Source organism: Phaseolus vulgaris, chromosome 1, assembly GCF_051622355.1.
Source record: "Phaseolus vulgaris cultivar YP4 chromosome 1, ASM5162235v1, whole genome shotgun sequence".
NCBI classification, from domain to species: domain Eukaryota; kingdom Viridiplantae; phylum Streptophyta; class Magnoliopsida; order Fabales; family Fabaceae; genus Phaseolus; species Phaseolus vulgaris.
In genome coordinates this window covers 7,568,658-7,585,063 of record NC_143498.1, presented here as the reverse complement: position 1 = coordinate 7,585,063, position 16,406 = coordinate 7,568,658, and the positions used below count along the sequence as shown (strand labels likewise).

Sequence of the window (16,406 nt, the reverse complement as noted above, 5' to 3'; positions counted from 1 at the left end):
ACACTTCCTTGGTACTCTGATTATTTTAGTTTTGTTTCATAGATTGTATTTGGTAAATGCTCATACAGGGTGCTTCTTTTTTATCTGTTTTTTATACAGGTTTGCAACCTTTGTAATTTTTTTTTCTCTTTTTTAAGTGTTCCACTTTGAAATATCTTTTTTGAAGGAGATTCCCTTACAGATATCATAATTCATAAGGGGCTGAGTAGCTTTGCTCAGTTATATTTACTTATATTTTGTATTCTTACTTTGGAGAAGTGTCTTTTATTTTTATCCTTGTATTTATGTTCTTAATTAAATACTTATTTTATCATTATGGACTGCATCAGCATAACTTTTGATGACTTCTGTACCTTTTATTACACATGTGAAGTACTTAGGCATATTGATATGTAAACGGACTAAGTATTTTTCATGCCATGAAACTGAAAATTTCCCCCCATTTTGTCATATTTTGTATGTCATTGAAGAACATTTCAGCGAGTTTATGTTTTCGTGGTCAAAGAATATTTTTACACAATGCAAGTGGCTGGTTTGGTAGTGTTCCTTTAGAAGCATCAGGAGACTTTGGCATTCATCCTGAAGAAGGAGAGTTTCATCTTATGTGTCAGGTACTTTTCTCTCACACAATCTCAGAAACGCAAATAGTAGCTTAATTAAATATAATTATTTTTTTGTATAAAAGTTCATATAGATAATTTGATTTTTTATTTTTTACAAGTTATCCTTTGAAATAGCCAAGCATTTTCCACCGGTGAATGCAAAATTCTCCTGTAATCTGCATTCATACTAGTTTTATTTCCAATTGATTTTTTTTGGGCAACAATTAACTAATTAGCTATTCTTTGACATGTACCTAACACCAGAAGCTAACACAAAAGCCTTGGGGCTTGGATTGTGGATTGAGTATAGACCCACCTCTTTTTGTGCTGGAGGAATTTTGTTTGTGTTATAAAAGTTTACCCTTGACCACGTTTAGATGCTTCTATAGCATGCCACTGTCATGGAACCAACTATCCTTAAAATTTATGCATTCTCAAATTTAGTTTAGAAATTTGAAAGTATGTATTTCCTGTCAGATTTGGTAAGTCCTTCATATTCCACCTTGTTGCGATTATTAGTACTGACAGTATCCGTAGTTAGTCTTGCTGCTACTCCAGCCATGGTCCATTAAGCCCCGTGGTATCTAAATTAGCATACAACTTGGGGGATAAGAAAATTTTGTTTGTAAATGGGAGAATTCCCAGAGTTCTCTCTGTACACACACACACAAATACATAATAACATGTTATGGTCATAAGGATTCTGTATTGTGAGTTCATTTTTCATATTTATACCTTATTCTATTTTCTGGTAGATAGTTGTGATTCTTTTCATCTGTTCATTTAATGTTTTGTCTGGTCAAATTTACAGGTTCCTGGTGTTGAAGTGAATGCTTTGATGAGAACTTTCAAGATGAAACCTCTTCTCTTCCCGGTACATTTCTTTAGTCTAGTGCATTAATTTTAGCACTTTAAAGTTTGAATATGCTAGAATGGATAGACTAAAATCAAAATATTATTTCGGAATAATCTGAATTTTTATTCAACATTATGGCAACATACACTATCTACAAAGACAACAATTTATCCCATAAGGCAAGGTTGGCTACATGCATCGCCGATGTTATTGGGCCCAAGCTAAATGTTATTTACTCTCCTTGTGCTATGCTTTCATATGTTCAAATATTTTTAACCTAATTTTTTGTTATCCTCTTCCCAATGTTAGACCAATACATATTTGTAAGTGCATATAGATTGTTATGTATCCGATTCATTATTGCGTGTCCACACAACATTTTCACTTATACTCTGACTTATTTTTTCTTATTCCTGTAAAGCCTAACATTCACTACCATATAGTATAGGTTTGGAAAATAGAAGTCAAGTAGATGTCATTTTGGCAATATGAGAGGTGCTAGTATAATCTTCACCATAGATGTGCGTGTATCCTTTGGGAACTAGTCAAGTTGTATAACGATCAATGTTATCATCAAATATAGTTTAAGAGTATACAACTATTGACATCCAACAATTGGTTTTCTAGGTAGAAGAGGAACCAACTCCCAAATACCACTACTTTAAGGGCACAAGTATCATCATTCATCACTTGTTGCAACCCGGGGTAGGATAAAGCTTCATGTGGAGATTTGGGAATAGAAATAGAAGATAACAAGGACAAACATGTATATTATATGGGGGAAAGCCTGTGATAACTGATGTTTGTCTGTGGGGAAAAGGGCTACGTGTAGAACGCCTACCTTTTCAAATAGCAATATCTTCTTCATTTTCAGATGAGATCCATTACGGGAGATGGTGTTCCGGAAAGATTAGGCATGGCCTCCGCTCAGCCATTATTTTTCGACGATGGATGTTGTGCGGAAATATCAATAGGCTGTGAACAACATAGATATATTTGAAGTGATGCACAATAAGCATAGTTAGTTAGTCATTTGGTGATGATGAAGGAAGATTGATGATTACATATTTTGTCATTATAATAAACATTTCTATCATATGGAACAAACTCAAAAAAAGAGACAAACGCAAAATACCCATGAAGACCAAGAGAGAAACATCAATGTCATTTTTTGTGGTTAGAAAGTGGATTTTAAATCTAACTCAACTTCACAAAGCTAGCTTAACAAGGCGATGGTGATGCGGTTTTCCCATGTCGGCCGCTTTTGGCATCTCGGGGAGCTAACAGAAAATGGAAATATCCTAAAAGGTGGAGAAAAAGACGGTGGCAGTGACGCAAGGTGAGCTAGTGCAATGGCAGCGGTGGTGATGAGGCGAAAAATGAAGAATGGACTATTGTGTGCGGCGCATGAAGAAGATAGAAAACCCTAAACCTAATTTTTTAAAAATCCTAATAAGTTTGGTCCTTTGGCCCATTTTAACTTTTAACTAATAAAACTCTAAAACCCTAATTACTTAAATTAAAATTTGAATGTGCTGTGCGGCTGCATGTGTTGTTAAACCTAATTACAAGTTCAAAACCTACTTAAATTTAGGTTTTTTGGGCCTATTTTTGTGCCATTTAAAACATTATAGTTATTGCAATCCACAACAATTTTGCTATCTTTACCACAACACCTTCTTTATTTTATTTCTCCCTGCCATCACATTTTTTGAAGTTATCTATATGTATATATTATATTTCTTTCGACCGCAATGCTTCTGCCATAACTCATGGTTTTCCTTATAACTTTATAAAGGATTTCTAGGGTCTTCGATTTGATCCGTTATCTGATATGAATAACGCGGATCAAGATTTAATAATAGTAAGTTTACATAGACTTGTTAAGTTCATGGTTATCGAATAGAGATTCAAATCATCACTCTTATGGTTTTTATGAAACCATGAAGATTAATTAAATGCTTTTCCAAGTTACTTCGTATCCCTAGTATCCATTGCTATGATTCTTCCAAAAAATCCCTGTGCTTTTTTGAATCTATGTAGTTGTTGATGAAGTTGAAATCTAATCCTTTTATCTGGGATTATTTTTTTAGCGGTCTCATATAAATCACATAAAACTTCACTATCTACATTGAATTTTTTTCCGTAATGAAATATGATAAAAAGAAAAAAAAAGTATTAAAATAAAAATCATTATTAATTTGCAAGGTATAATATAAATAATAGTTACGTACTTAGGATTAAGGTAGTAAGCAACAATATGAAGAGGCCTATGTTATTGCAAATTGCAATGAGTATCAATTATTCTCCACAATTTTTTGTATCAAGATCTTGATTCTTGAAATTTGCAGTTATTTGTTCTTTAGTTTTATCCATAGCTTCATAAATATATGGCATAACTCGTTTTGAGTCTCATTCTACAAGCCTTACTACTTTCACAAGTGAAGTTACACACTCAAGCAATATTGGATGGATTTCCAAAATTTATCACTACATAAAAAATGTTCACCAGGGCTTACCTTCATTTTTACTAGCGTGATTACAAGTTGCCCATTCTTGTGAAACAAACATAGCTCAAAGAACATTTTTTTTTCTTGTGCATGCATTGTAGGGTAAGAAAAACAGTTGCAAATCTTGTGACTGCTAGTTGAGCTAATTCTTTTCCTTTGGAATACTTTCTATACAAGTTTAGGACCCATGTGTGCCTACAAATGTAAGTTGTGACTTTTTGGCATTTGTAATGGTACTATATAATACTGGAAGCTGACCAATGTCTTAAAGAATTAAATCAAGGCAATGAGCTACACAAGGAGGCAAAATAATTTTGTTTTCTTCTCCTTTAACATTTTTCTTATTTCCACTAAATTAGAAGCAACATCATTTACATCTTGCACAAAATTATCCTCTCTAGTTTCTTCTACCACAAAATCTAATAATTCAAACATTTGTTTGACATCCTTGATCACATTACTAGTATTAATATATTTTAATACAATTGTTCCATTTGGACTATTCACCAAAAAGTTGGTAAGAGACCTTCCTTTTCCATCTGTCCAACCATCACACATCAAATTACAACCCCATTTCTACATTTCAACCTTATATTCAAACTAGCTTGAATATTGTCAATTGCCTTTTTTTCAAATAAGACACCCTAACTTCCAATATTTAGCAACAAATTTTGACATTTTGAACAAATAAGGAGCTCCTTACCAAATTAAAAGGTAAAATATTACTATATATGCATTTGCAAATGTCTAGAATCACTAACTCTCTATCTTTAAACATTTCATTTATGGCTTTTTGCTTTATAACTCATTGTTTCCCCTTCCTAGAAAATGACTCCAATGTCCCTTTTTTATTACTATCTTGGATATTCACTTCTTCAAAACAATCTTGGCAATTTGCTTCTTTGATTTTATCTTTATTTTCTAATAACTTCTTAAACATGTCTTTCATATCGTCTAGAACAAATGTACATGCAATGTCATTTCTCTTTGTTTCAGCAAGATGATGTTTCATTGTTGCAGAACCACCCCAACACGTATGTGAACAATACTTACACTTGATTAGAAGTCTACGAAGGGAAACACTCTCACAACGATTCCATGTAATATTCTTAAAATAATATTAATACATAAATTGTAGTGCATCTGCCTATTTAAAAAGTAAAAAAACACATAATCTAGTAGTATCTATAAAGTGAGATAAAAGTTCTCCGATTGTGACACTATGCTTAGATAGAAATAAAATATTATTAAAAAACACTAAAGTTGATATCATGGTAGTCAAGATGGCGATACAAGTCATAAAATCGTATCACTCTACGATTTGTCTCACCGTCTCCAATCTCCGATCACTTGAAAAGTGCAATTCTAGTCGATCACGTGGGATCGGTGTTGCAAATCGCAACTCGCTTGGAAGTGACAAGTTTTGCGATGTTGGAAATCTCCTCTCACAGTTCTCTATCGACACCTCTCGTGGCACATAATTTGAAGGAGGAAGCTAAAAATACATCACTTGCTCTACAAGCACATAGGGATGAATGGAAGAAAACAACATGCACGGTTATAACTGATAGTTGGACTGATAAGAAAAGAAGGATAGTAATTAACTTCTTGGTGAAGTGCCCAAAGGGAATTGTATTTCTGAAGTTGATAGATGCATTTGCTATATCTAAAACAACTGAGAAAGTTTTTGAGATGATGATGGATAACATTGTTGAAGAGGTGGGAGAAGACAATGTCATTCAAGTTGTGACTAATAATGCAACAAACTACAAAGCTGCTGCTCAAATATTGATGACAAAGAGGAAAAGGCTATTTTGGATACCTTTTGCTGCATATTATGTTGACTTAATGTTGGAGGATTATGAGAAGAAAATCTCAATTCATGAGGAGACAATTTCAAAAGGTAAAAAAATTACTATGAGAATAAGTGAGCTTTAATTAGAATGTTTACTAGTTATGAATGGAAGTCTACTAGGTTTGCTAAAACAAATGATGGAAAAATAGTTGAAGATGCGCTTTTAGATAAGGATTTTTGGAAGAACATCATAACTTGTTTGAAGGGGGCACTGCCTTTAATTGAAGTGCTTGGATTGGTTGGTTCGGATCCAAAGCCAGCCATGAGTTTCATTTATGAAGCAATGGACCAAGCTGAAAAGAAGATACAATAGACTTTCAATGCTGTCAAAAAAAGGTATTTATGTATTTGTTTGTTAGGATAGTGATTTTGAAATTCAAAATAAAAAACTAAATGTAATATATTTTGGTTAGTTGTCTTTGTGGAACATCATTGATGAAAGGTGGGACAAACAACTCCATAGGCATTTGCATGTTGCAGGCTATTTTCTTAACCCCCAAATGCATTATCGCCTTAGATTTAAAGAATATTTGAAAATGAAACGAGGTCTAATGGATTGCATAACTAGGATGGTGGAGGATGAAGATGAACAAACTCTCATTGATGTTCAAATTGATGATTTCAAAAAATGAGCAAAAAATATTGGTTGTCCCCTGGTTATTAGGTCAATCAATTTAAAGATTCCAACAGATTGGTGGGAGTCTTATGGTGACGAGTACCCATAACTCGAAAAATTTTCCATTCATGTGTTGAGCTTGACATGTAGCTCTCTCGGATGTAAGCGTAATTGGAGTTCCTTTGAGATGGTAAGTTGAAATTAAAATATATCTCTAGAATAAAATTAGTAGTCTGCTAATCCACTACTTGCTTATCATATTTGTCTTTGCATTTGTTTAGGTCCACACAAAGAGAGGAAATAGGCTGAAGCAAAGCACAATGAATAATGTTGTTTTTGTTATGGCTAAATCAAAATTAGCTAAGAAGAAGCAAACAAGAAAACCAACTCACTTTAGTATTGATGATTGTTCATTTGATGAAGGGTGGATTATGGAAGATGAGCATGAGCATAATGAAACTTTTGATTTGGATGAAAACTTGGTTCCAGTCGAAGTAGAGGAGGATGAAACTTTACATAGTAATGATTTACACATTACTGATTTGAATGATGAAGGAGATGGAAATCATGAAGTTGAATATGAATTTAACTTACAAGATTATTTGGTTAGATAGATTATTATTTCTCACTCTTATCATAGGATGTGGTGTTTACACCTAATTATGTACTATATTATGAGGTTCAATTATAAATTTTTGAGTGAGATATAATGATTTTATGTATGTATATAAGTTTTCATAGAATTTGTAGGATCTTACTATTTTTGTTACGATCTCTTGGTTTACTATTCATATTTATTTTTTCGATCTTGAGTAAGATCTCGATTTTGACTACATTGGTTGATATTCATTTCAAAAGTAGATTGTTTAACTTAAAAATAATATAAAATGCGTACAATGGATGCAAACCTATTCTTCTTCTTTAGAGGTTATTTTGGACAATGTTGTGCTAGTTCTTCTTCTTCGGTAAGTTTCTTTGGTTTCTTTTTTCTACTGATTTTATTTCTTCTTCTCGTATGAGCTTCTTCTTGTCTCTTCTCCACTATGCTTCTCTGCTGTGCTTCCATAGTATGTCTTTTACTTATTCTACTGTGCTTCTTCTCCACCTCCTTATTCTTTTCATGTTCATGTTTCTTGCCCTTCTCAAATGATAGGCAAATAGTTCTATCAAACACGTGTGACTCTTCCTTGTAATTTTTGCTTTTGGGATTTTCATTTCCTGTGCACTTTGTGAAGTGTATGCATTGTCATGAATCATGTGTAATGCAATTGAATCATGAATCACACAATTCGAATCTTATTCATCCGACTCAAGCTGTAAAACGATTCACCTACTGATATTATGTGCATATTCTTGGAATTTTTAAATTAAAAATAGGAATAACCAATTTTATGCACACTTAACTTTTGCACATTTGAAGATCCTATATATTGTGATTAATACATTTTGTAAATTAAGTTCCGTGTAAATTATAGGTATAACTGATAACCGGGCTTAATAAAGCACACTATAAATTTATGAAGTTATTCCAGACTTGTGTAATAAAAGTGGAAATGTAGATTTTAAAGTGTAAGTCATTACAGAAAACCCTAAGATCAATTTTAACTTCTTTCCTTTTATTTTTTAATTGCAGTTAGCTGGATCAGTAACTGCTCTATTTAACTGCCAAGGCCCACTGGATACACCTGTATTTGTTGGCACTGGAATGGTTTCCAGGACGTTCTCTTATTTACAGACTGAGACCACTGCATCTGTAGCATCTGAAGCACTTGCTACGAGTAAGGAAGCCGGAGCACTGGCAGCATTTGATCGTGTTCCATTTTCATATGTTTCTGCTAATTTCACTTTCAACACTGATAACTGTGTAAGTTGTCTGTGATAATAATTTAGCATTGTAACTTTAGAGTAGTGATTTATTGTGAGAGAATGCTATACTATGGTAACACTTACTCTGCATATTGTAGGTTGCTGATTTATATGGAATCAGGGCATGCCTTGTAGATGGTGGTGAAATTCGAGGGGCTGGGAATGCATGGATTTGCCCAGAGGTACGCAGATGCCTGTTAGAAAACCTTTTTTTTGCTATTTTTTATTAACTCATAATTTAATTGTTTTTTTAAATATGCTGTATCTTAAACAACTAGGAAGCATTAGCATTGTTATATACACTCACTTTTTGACCTTTTTGTTTTTCTTTCGAGGGTGGGGTGTGGGGAAGGGAATTTTCATCAAATTTTTTCATTAGTTTTTGGAGAATACTGATTTATTCTTCATCAGCTTTTACGGTCCGTTGTGTCCAGGCAAAGAAAGGTGCAGATGAAAGCATTGAAGGGAAAGTTGGAAAAATGAAAAAAAGAAGAAGATTGGAAAACATGAAAAACAATGGATCTTTATTCTTTCAAACTTTCTTTGCTGGTTGATTTGTGAAGAAAGTGGGTTTTCTTTTTTATATTAGTTATATATAAAAATTACGTTTTAATATAAATATAAGTATAATGCTTAATATATATTTTTATATTGTAATAAAATGAATAATTAAAATAACAAATAAAAAGTAATTTAAAATTTAATTATTAATATGTATTTTTATTATTATTTCTTATTGTTAATTTAAAATTTATTTTTATTTTAATTTTAATTTTTAAAGTTTTTATATTAAATTATTTATAATTATTTTAAATTTATTATATCTATCAAATCACTCACAAGCTTTCTACTCTCTTTCCCTTAATCCAAACATCTCACTTTCCACTCTCTTTCCCTTCTTTTCCACTCCCTCAAATCCATCCTTTGATCTAAACAAAGCATTAGGGTCTTTATTACCCAATTAAGTGATAATAATTAATGCATAAGAATGACACAGATACAATAAGTGTATTAGTTACAATACATATCTAATATGATGATGCAATTTTTCGAAAAATATGTTTGATGTGATGTGTGTATTACTTGTATATATCTATATACGTATGACACTTTGTAAAACACAGGAAAATAGGTTGTCTCTAGATTCATCAAACCCATGAGCAATTGGTCACCAAGGCATTACTTTTGTACTGTTGCACAATTTGTTGGACACAACTAAAGGAAATAAATTATAAATGTCATTATATTATTTTCTTAAATTCAGAACAGTATGAATTTCATCCCTTTTTGGAGATCATCCAAAAAGAGGAGTTTCCATTTTTGGTTAGTCAAGCAACAATCTTCTATGTTTCTATATGTCATCCTCCTATATCTCATGTTACAATGTTTGATGTTCACAACTTCTGTAAAAATCTTGTACACCACATATACATATTGGTGAAATGTTTTAAAGTATCAATATCGGATAAGTGAAGCAAATGAGAGTATTGTTATTCCATCATACTAATCTGGAAATTAGGTTTTTTTTTATTTGGTTAAAAACTAGTGTGTAAATGTATGTTGCTATATTTTACTTTCCCATGGTAAATATATTTGGTCTCTAGAATTACCATCTACTACTTCTACTAATATGTAATCTAATGTTCTCAGGGTGAGGAGGATGAGACAGCAATAGACGTGAATTTTTCTGGAAGTTTGGCCTTCGATAACATCGTGCTTCGTTATATACCAAGTTATTATCATCAGATGCCCCTTAAATTAGGAGTATTAAAGGGAGAAACAAAGCTTTCAGGATCCCTTTTAAGACCGTAAGATGAACCATTCCAGTCTTTTAATAATTTCTCCAGAATTTTAGTAAATATTTTGGTTGACTAAAATTTGGCATTATTGGTGCTTGTGATGATAATTGATATCATCTGCTTGGGAGATTGCACGTTGTGGAAATAGTACAATTTTGCCATGGGATCTAATTGTGGAAACTGGAAATAGTCTCTTGGCTCATCGAGTTTTGCTTAAATACACCCTACCTTTGGACTACTAAATCATGGGAGCCTCATCTATTAGTCTTTGATATTATTATCTTGTGTTTTATTTCTCTTTGCATTTCTATGCTGTCTCTTGTGATTCAAATTGTGTATTGTTGAATGGTCAATGGTGGTGGCTGGTTTCCAGAAATACAAAAGCCATGGCCACCTCAGTTTGCCATGAGCATTGGCCATGGCTTCCATTCATCTCTTAGCCATGGCTTCCAGTCAACAGATATTCCTAGTGCAAAATAAACAAGCTCCCTTGAATTGTTAGACTCTAATGCTGACATCTCTTGGCATCATCTTGGTTGAGTTGGAGCCTCCTGTATGGTCTTAGGGATAGGTAATAGATAAACTGGTAGCAGCAAAAGCATAGTAGGTAGGAGACAAGCAATGATATGAGAGAAGTTATTAATGGGATGGGGATTGGAATTACAATTCGAAGGTTCCTTCTATAATAGGAAAAGGGAAAAGCAACAGAAACTTGTCTCATCCACTGAAGCAGAAGCAAGGACCATAGATGACTCATAAGTGGTGCATAATCTGCACATATCAACAGTATGTTCACCTTTAGAAAGAAAATGCACAAATCAACAGAAGTAGGTGGAGTTAAAGCAGGTAGGAGATTATAGTGAGAGCTGAATCACTTGGTTCATCCTCCAAACCAGTAGCAAATACCATGTAGTCATTACTCATAACTTAAGTAATGCCTAATCTGCACTAATTAGGACCCAACTCTAATGGCCTGGACGTGGAAATCTTAGCTTGAAAAGAAACCTCTAAAGCAATAGGTATAGTCATGATAGGACCAAAATGTATGCAGTACCTGGGGAAAGTGATTTCTGTCTGTCTTGGGAGCATATGTAGTATTTGTGATGGTATAGCATGGTGTGTCTTCAAAATAGGTGACATTTGTGATGATATAGAACTGATGTAGTTTCTTCAGGGTATTGAGACATGGTTTCTGCATTCATCTGTTTTTGTTTCTCTCTCACCACATTATATAGATAATGGTAACTAATGAGGAGGACTAAGAAATGACCCTACAAAAACAAGGAGGCATAGCCAATTAGATTGTCATTATCTTGATTTGTAGGAAATTTTACTTGATAGTATCTTCGGATCTGGTGATTTTGTGACCATATCATTAATTATTTTATTTTGTCTTTTTTTTTTGTCTGTCTGCATTGTTTTCTCTCTACTGCATTTGTATGAGTTTGTTGTACTCTTGATATTTTTTATATGCTGCAAAATGTTTCAGTTATGCTTATTGTTTAGTTGTTAAGTATTTTTGCTATCCACCCAATTCTATCACAGATTTTCTGCTTCTCTCAGTGGGCTAGAATTCACTATTAGAAACACTTGGTGTCAATTCTGTTATTCTCAGATGTTTTCGCTTATATTTTTTAAAAAATTAATGCAGAAGGTTTGATATTAAATGGACTGCACCTACAGCTGAAGGGTCTTTCAATGATGCTCGAGGAGACATCATAATCTCACATGATTTCATTACTGTGAATTCTTCTTCAGCTGCATTTGATCTGTATACGAGAGTTCAAACATCTTATCCTGATGATTTTCATCATAAAAAAGAGTTCAATATTCCAAGAGCCATTCCATTTACCATTGATGGAGTTGAGTTGGATTTACGTATGCGTGGGTTTGAATTCTTCAGCTTGGTTTCTCCATACACTATGGATTCTCCAAGGCCTTTGCATTTGAAAGCAGCTGGAAGGATAAAGTTTCAGGGAAAGGTTTTAAAACCTAATGGCAATATTACCGAACAAAATTTTGAGATGACAAGGCAGAATGTGCAAGTGTTGGAGAAAGGAATTGCAGATAGTCTCGTTGGTGAGGTTTCAATCTCTGGTCTCAAACTGAATCAACTTATGCTTGCACCTCAGTTGTCTGGGTTGTTGAGAGTTTCTCCCAAGCGTATCAAGGTGATGCATAAAATTTTCTCTTCCAAAAAAAAATTGAGCTATTGTGAATTTATTGAAGTCTATTCTCACTGCTCAGCCATATCATATCACATTATTATCATTGTTCGTGTACATGGTTTCCAGTGAAGATGTTTGAATTTAATATTTAAAAATCACAAAAAATGAATTCTTAGTAAAACATTCCTTGTTCAATAATAATAATTAACCACTCAATTGGTGGTTATTTTCAAACAATTGATTTTGAAAATCACTTATTTACTTAGTCGACCTCCTGAACAGGTTTATTTATTTCATGAAATCCTTTTGCTAATTTCCACTATACTATTATCATGTGATGTGACATCTTTAATGTTAAGTCATATTTTTTATATCTAGTGATATATACTTAAAAAGCTTTTTCATACAGTATTTTCATTCTTGATGCTTATGTTAAGCAGCTGATAGCTAGCATTTCTTTGTAGCCAGGGTTAAACTCTTAAAGCTGTTTTGTGTTGTATCTATCTGTAACCTAAATCATAGGGGTGAACTCTATTATGTTTTTCTTTCTCTTTCCTTAAGCTTATGTATTAGCCACTTGTATGTAAATACATATTTGTATCACGCAAGTATATATAGATATATCATATATGAATATGAATCAATTGAGAGATCGAAGTTAAGATCTCTCAAGCTCTTTTTCTAGTGTATGTTTATTGTAGATTGTGGTTTTATGGGCATACTGCTTCCAGTTTTTGTGGACTGTTCCTCCCTCTATGATATTGCTGAGTATTGAGTTGATTCTTCCTCTTGTGGATCTTGTTATGTAGTCATCACTCCTTTGTACTACGTAGTTCAATCCAAAACAAGTAGAATCCACCCCTTTTCCAGACGTATACTATAACTACCTAGTCAATTCACAGTTTTTTATTTTGTGAGAAGGCTTGTTTGTGTCGTCAGTCTTTTTGCTGTGCTTCTGTCATACAGTTTCAGATTATCTAGCGCTATGTAATATATAGTGGTTGTAACTGTCGATTATTTGTGAAGTACAGTTGGATGCCTCTGGTAGACCTGATGAAAGTCTTGCAGTGGAGTTTGTTGGGCCGCTGCAGCCCAGTAGTGAAGATGGTCTGCAAAGTGGGAAATTGTTGTCTATTTCCCTTCAGAAAGGGCAATTGAGGGCTAACATTTGTTTTCAACCATTTCATTCTGCTAACTTGGAGGTAATTACGTTTAAATTTTTTGACCACTATTTGAATCTATATCTGTTTGTTTCTCTGCTTGCAAGATTTAGGTCACTTGGTAATTAGACCAAAAGTTGGTAATTAATTTCTTGATTGAATTTTTCATGTTGGCTGGAGCTGACTTGTAGGTACGGCATTTTCCACTTGATGAATTGGAGCTTGCTTCTCTTAGGGGAACTATACAGAGAGTAAGCCATCATACTTATTTTTCAGTATCTTGTTCTTTTTTGTACTTCTCTTTGATATATCTGAATCCGTACAAAGTTGGTCCAATTATAGCAGGGAGAGTATTTGTGTGAGCTAGCCATCCTCACATTTGACCCCTGATTCTGATTGTAGAGAAAAAAATTCTGGTAACGAAAGAACATATGGCATATGATTATTGATTTTAGTTATTGTTTGGTTAAGCATTTACCATACCCGAACAAGGGTTGTTCATGATTTCCTACACTTGAGAAAAATACAAAAGAATTAGAATGAATTTGAGAGAGTGAATCCAAGTGTATCTAGAAAACTCATCAATGAAAGTAATAAAATATATAAAACTAAAAGATGACACAAGATTGGCCCCCAAATGTCAGAATGGATGATATAAAAAAGCAAAGTCACATCTAGATTCAAAATGTTTAGGAAAAGATGACATGACATTTTCCTAATTGACATGATTCACATTCCAAAGTTTGGAGACTATTGTTTAGGAACCATCTCTTTTAATTTTGACAAATGAGGATGACCAAGCGTTCATGTTGCAATTTAGGGGATGAGGATGCAACACAAGATACAGTGAGCTAGTTCCAAGATAGCATAGGCCTCTATATTCATGTCCTTCACCAATCATCTGACCTGTACCACATTCCTGTATAACAAAAGAGTTGACATCAAAGGTTACTGAACAATTTAATGATTTAGTTAATTGGCTTAAATAAATTAGACTAAAGGACAGACATAAAAAAAAATAAAAAATTTAAGTCTAAAGAGGGAGAAAGAGAAACTTCACCAATTCCTTGGGAAGTTACTTTAGATTTGTTGGCAAGCATTATGAAATGAGGTTTTTTCGGAAAGTATAGAAAGAGAATAAAGAGATATTACCAAAAATATGATCAGATGCACCTGAGTCAATTATCCATGGATTTTGACTCCACTAAGTGTGAAATGCAAGTTGTTGACAAACTGGGAGTTGTAGATGATTGGGCTAGGCTGTTGGATTTCAACCTGAAATATTCTTGATATTCTTCATTAGAGAACTTTTGCTTAGTTCCTTTAGATTTGGAAATATTGGCTGCCTTGTTAGGAAAGCCATGTGAAGAGTAACGGTTCTCTTGGGTGTGGCCCATTATTTTACAATATGTGCATTGAGAACATCCTCTATCACCACACCCTCCTCGAGTGCCAATACTTCCTTTTTCATGAGCATGAATCATTGCAGAAGACTCAGCAAATTCTTGACATATTTTAGTAATGCAATAGAGAAGAATAGTAGGCAACCTAGGGTTTCTAGTGCGAGAACATCACGTTCAACACTAGAACACTCACCAAATGATCCTAGAACGAATAATAGAGGGTGGATACAAGCTCAGAATGCTTCAACAAGTCAAATCATGGTGTATTGGGAAGATTTTGACCACTGGAAGGCTGCACACACCCAGGGCGGTGCAACAATTGGACAACCTATCAGTCAAAATTCGAATGTGCGACCGCACTCCTCGAGGTGCACTAGACCCAATCTTTGGATGACAAAACTATAGTTGTTGTCGGTGGCAGATGGCGGAGAATAGTGACCGATGGACAATTCCTTTGTTGGATAGAGACAGGTGGAGCTGGATCGTCGCACTCTGATACCAACTTGATAAAAATACAAAAGAATTAGAATGAATTTGAGAGAGTGAATTTCCCCCTCTTGCTCATATTTACAATAACTTTGAATGCATCAAATACAATGTATGAGAGGGAAGAGTAGATAATATGAAAAGATATATTTAGGAACTAGGTGCAAGACAAAGCACACAACACCTTTACAATAAATTGTACTTAGAACTATTTATTCTAACACAAACTTTTATTAATTTTTCATAATTGGGACTAAGTTTGCGAAGATTTTCTAAATTGTTATTCTCCTATGCTTTTGTTGTGTCTCATCTTCTCAGAATTTGGAATTGAGACCTAAATCAATCCTACAAAGTATGGTTAGTTGATAGGAACTTGGGTATTATGGAATACCTAAGTCCCAAATAAAGTAATATGAGATGTTTGGGTCTCCCTCCCCTTAATGGAAAGCTTTTGAGGGGTGGGTTCTCCAAGTACTTGGGTACCTGTAAACTTGTGATAGAAATTTGGGTATTGTGGGGTGCCTAAGTCTCACATCATGTAGTATGAATGGTGAATCGCCTATTTAAGGGCTTGGTTCATCCCTCGTAATAAGTTAGCTTGAGGGTGAGTTCCTTAAGTGTTTGGGTACTGTTGGAGATCTTACATCGACTAGAGATATGACATTTCATAATATATAAGTGGGTGTAAACCTCACTTTATAAGTCGGTTTTATGAAGTTGAGTTAGGCTTAAAGTCTACTTCTTAATAGGTACTAATCAATTGGTATTAAAGTTGGTTGTCAAATGTTTTGGAAAGGGCTGCCTACAAAGGGTTTTAACCAACAAGGAGTTGAGTGAAGTGTCAATAGAGTGAAAGTCATTGAGATCTCAACCCTTAGTGGCGGTGCTACGATAAGGACTTGGTTATTATGGGATGCTTAAGTTCTACATCATGTAGTATGAAATGCTTGGTGGAGTATTTCAATGCCTTATCACATTCTCATATACATTTCCAAACAGTTTTATTCCAGTCAATCAACCTCATCTCTACCAATTTCAAGGATTGGCCAACTTTTTTGTTAAAAAGATTTCATAATTTGAGCACT

General features: G+C 33.8%; 1 protein-coding gene and 1 pseudogene across 8 annotated transcripts in view; one reads left to right on the top strand and one right to left on the bottom strand.

Moving 5' to 3' along the window:
• Positions 1–16,406, top strand: part of LOC137813368 (protein TIC236, chloroplastic) — a 52,895-nt gene that overhangs the window by 13,960 nt on the left and 22,529 nt on the right. For all 8 annotated transcript variants that reach the window (XR_016519121.1, XR_011081421.2, XR_011081420.2 and 5 more), the window contains exons 5-12: positions 471–611; positions 1,414–1,476; positions 8,073–8,303; positions 8,404–8,487; positions 9,956–10,113; positions 11,756–12,275; positions 13,304–13,474; positions 13,624–13,683. Coding sequence is in view for 5 of the 8 variants with exons in the window: in XM_068615562.2 (XP_068471663.2) it covers positions 471–611; positions 1,414–1,476; positions 8,073–8,303; positions 8,404–8,487; positions 9,956–10,113; positions 11,756–12,275; positions 13,304–13,474; positions 13,624–13,683 (1,428 nt within the window). In the remaining 3 variants the exon portion in view is untranslated. The remainder of the gene's footprint in view (positions 1–470; positions 612–1,413; positions 1,477–8,072; positions 8,304–8,403; positions 8,488–9,955; positions 10,114–11,755; positions 12,276–13,303; positions 13,475–13,623; positions 13,684–16,406) is intronic.
• Positions 3,425–5,241, bottom strand: LOC150029486 (uncharacterized; annotated as a pseudogene).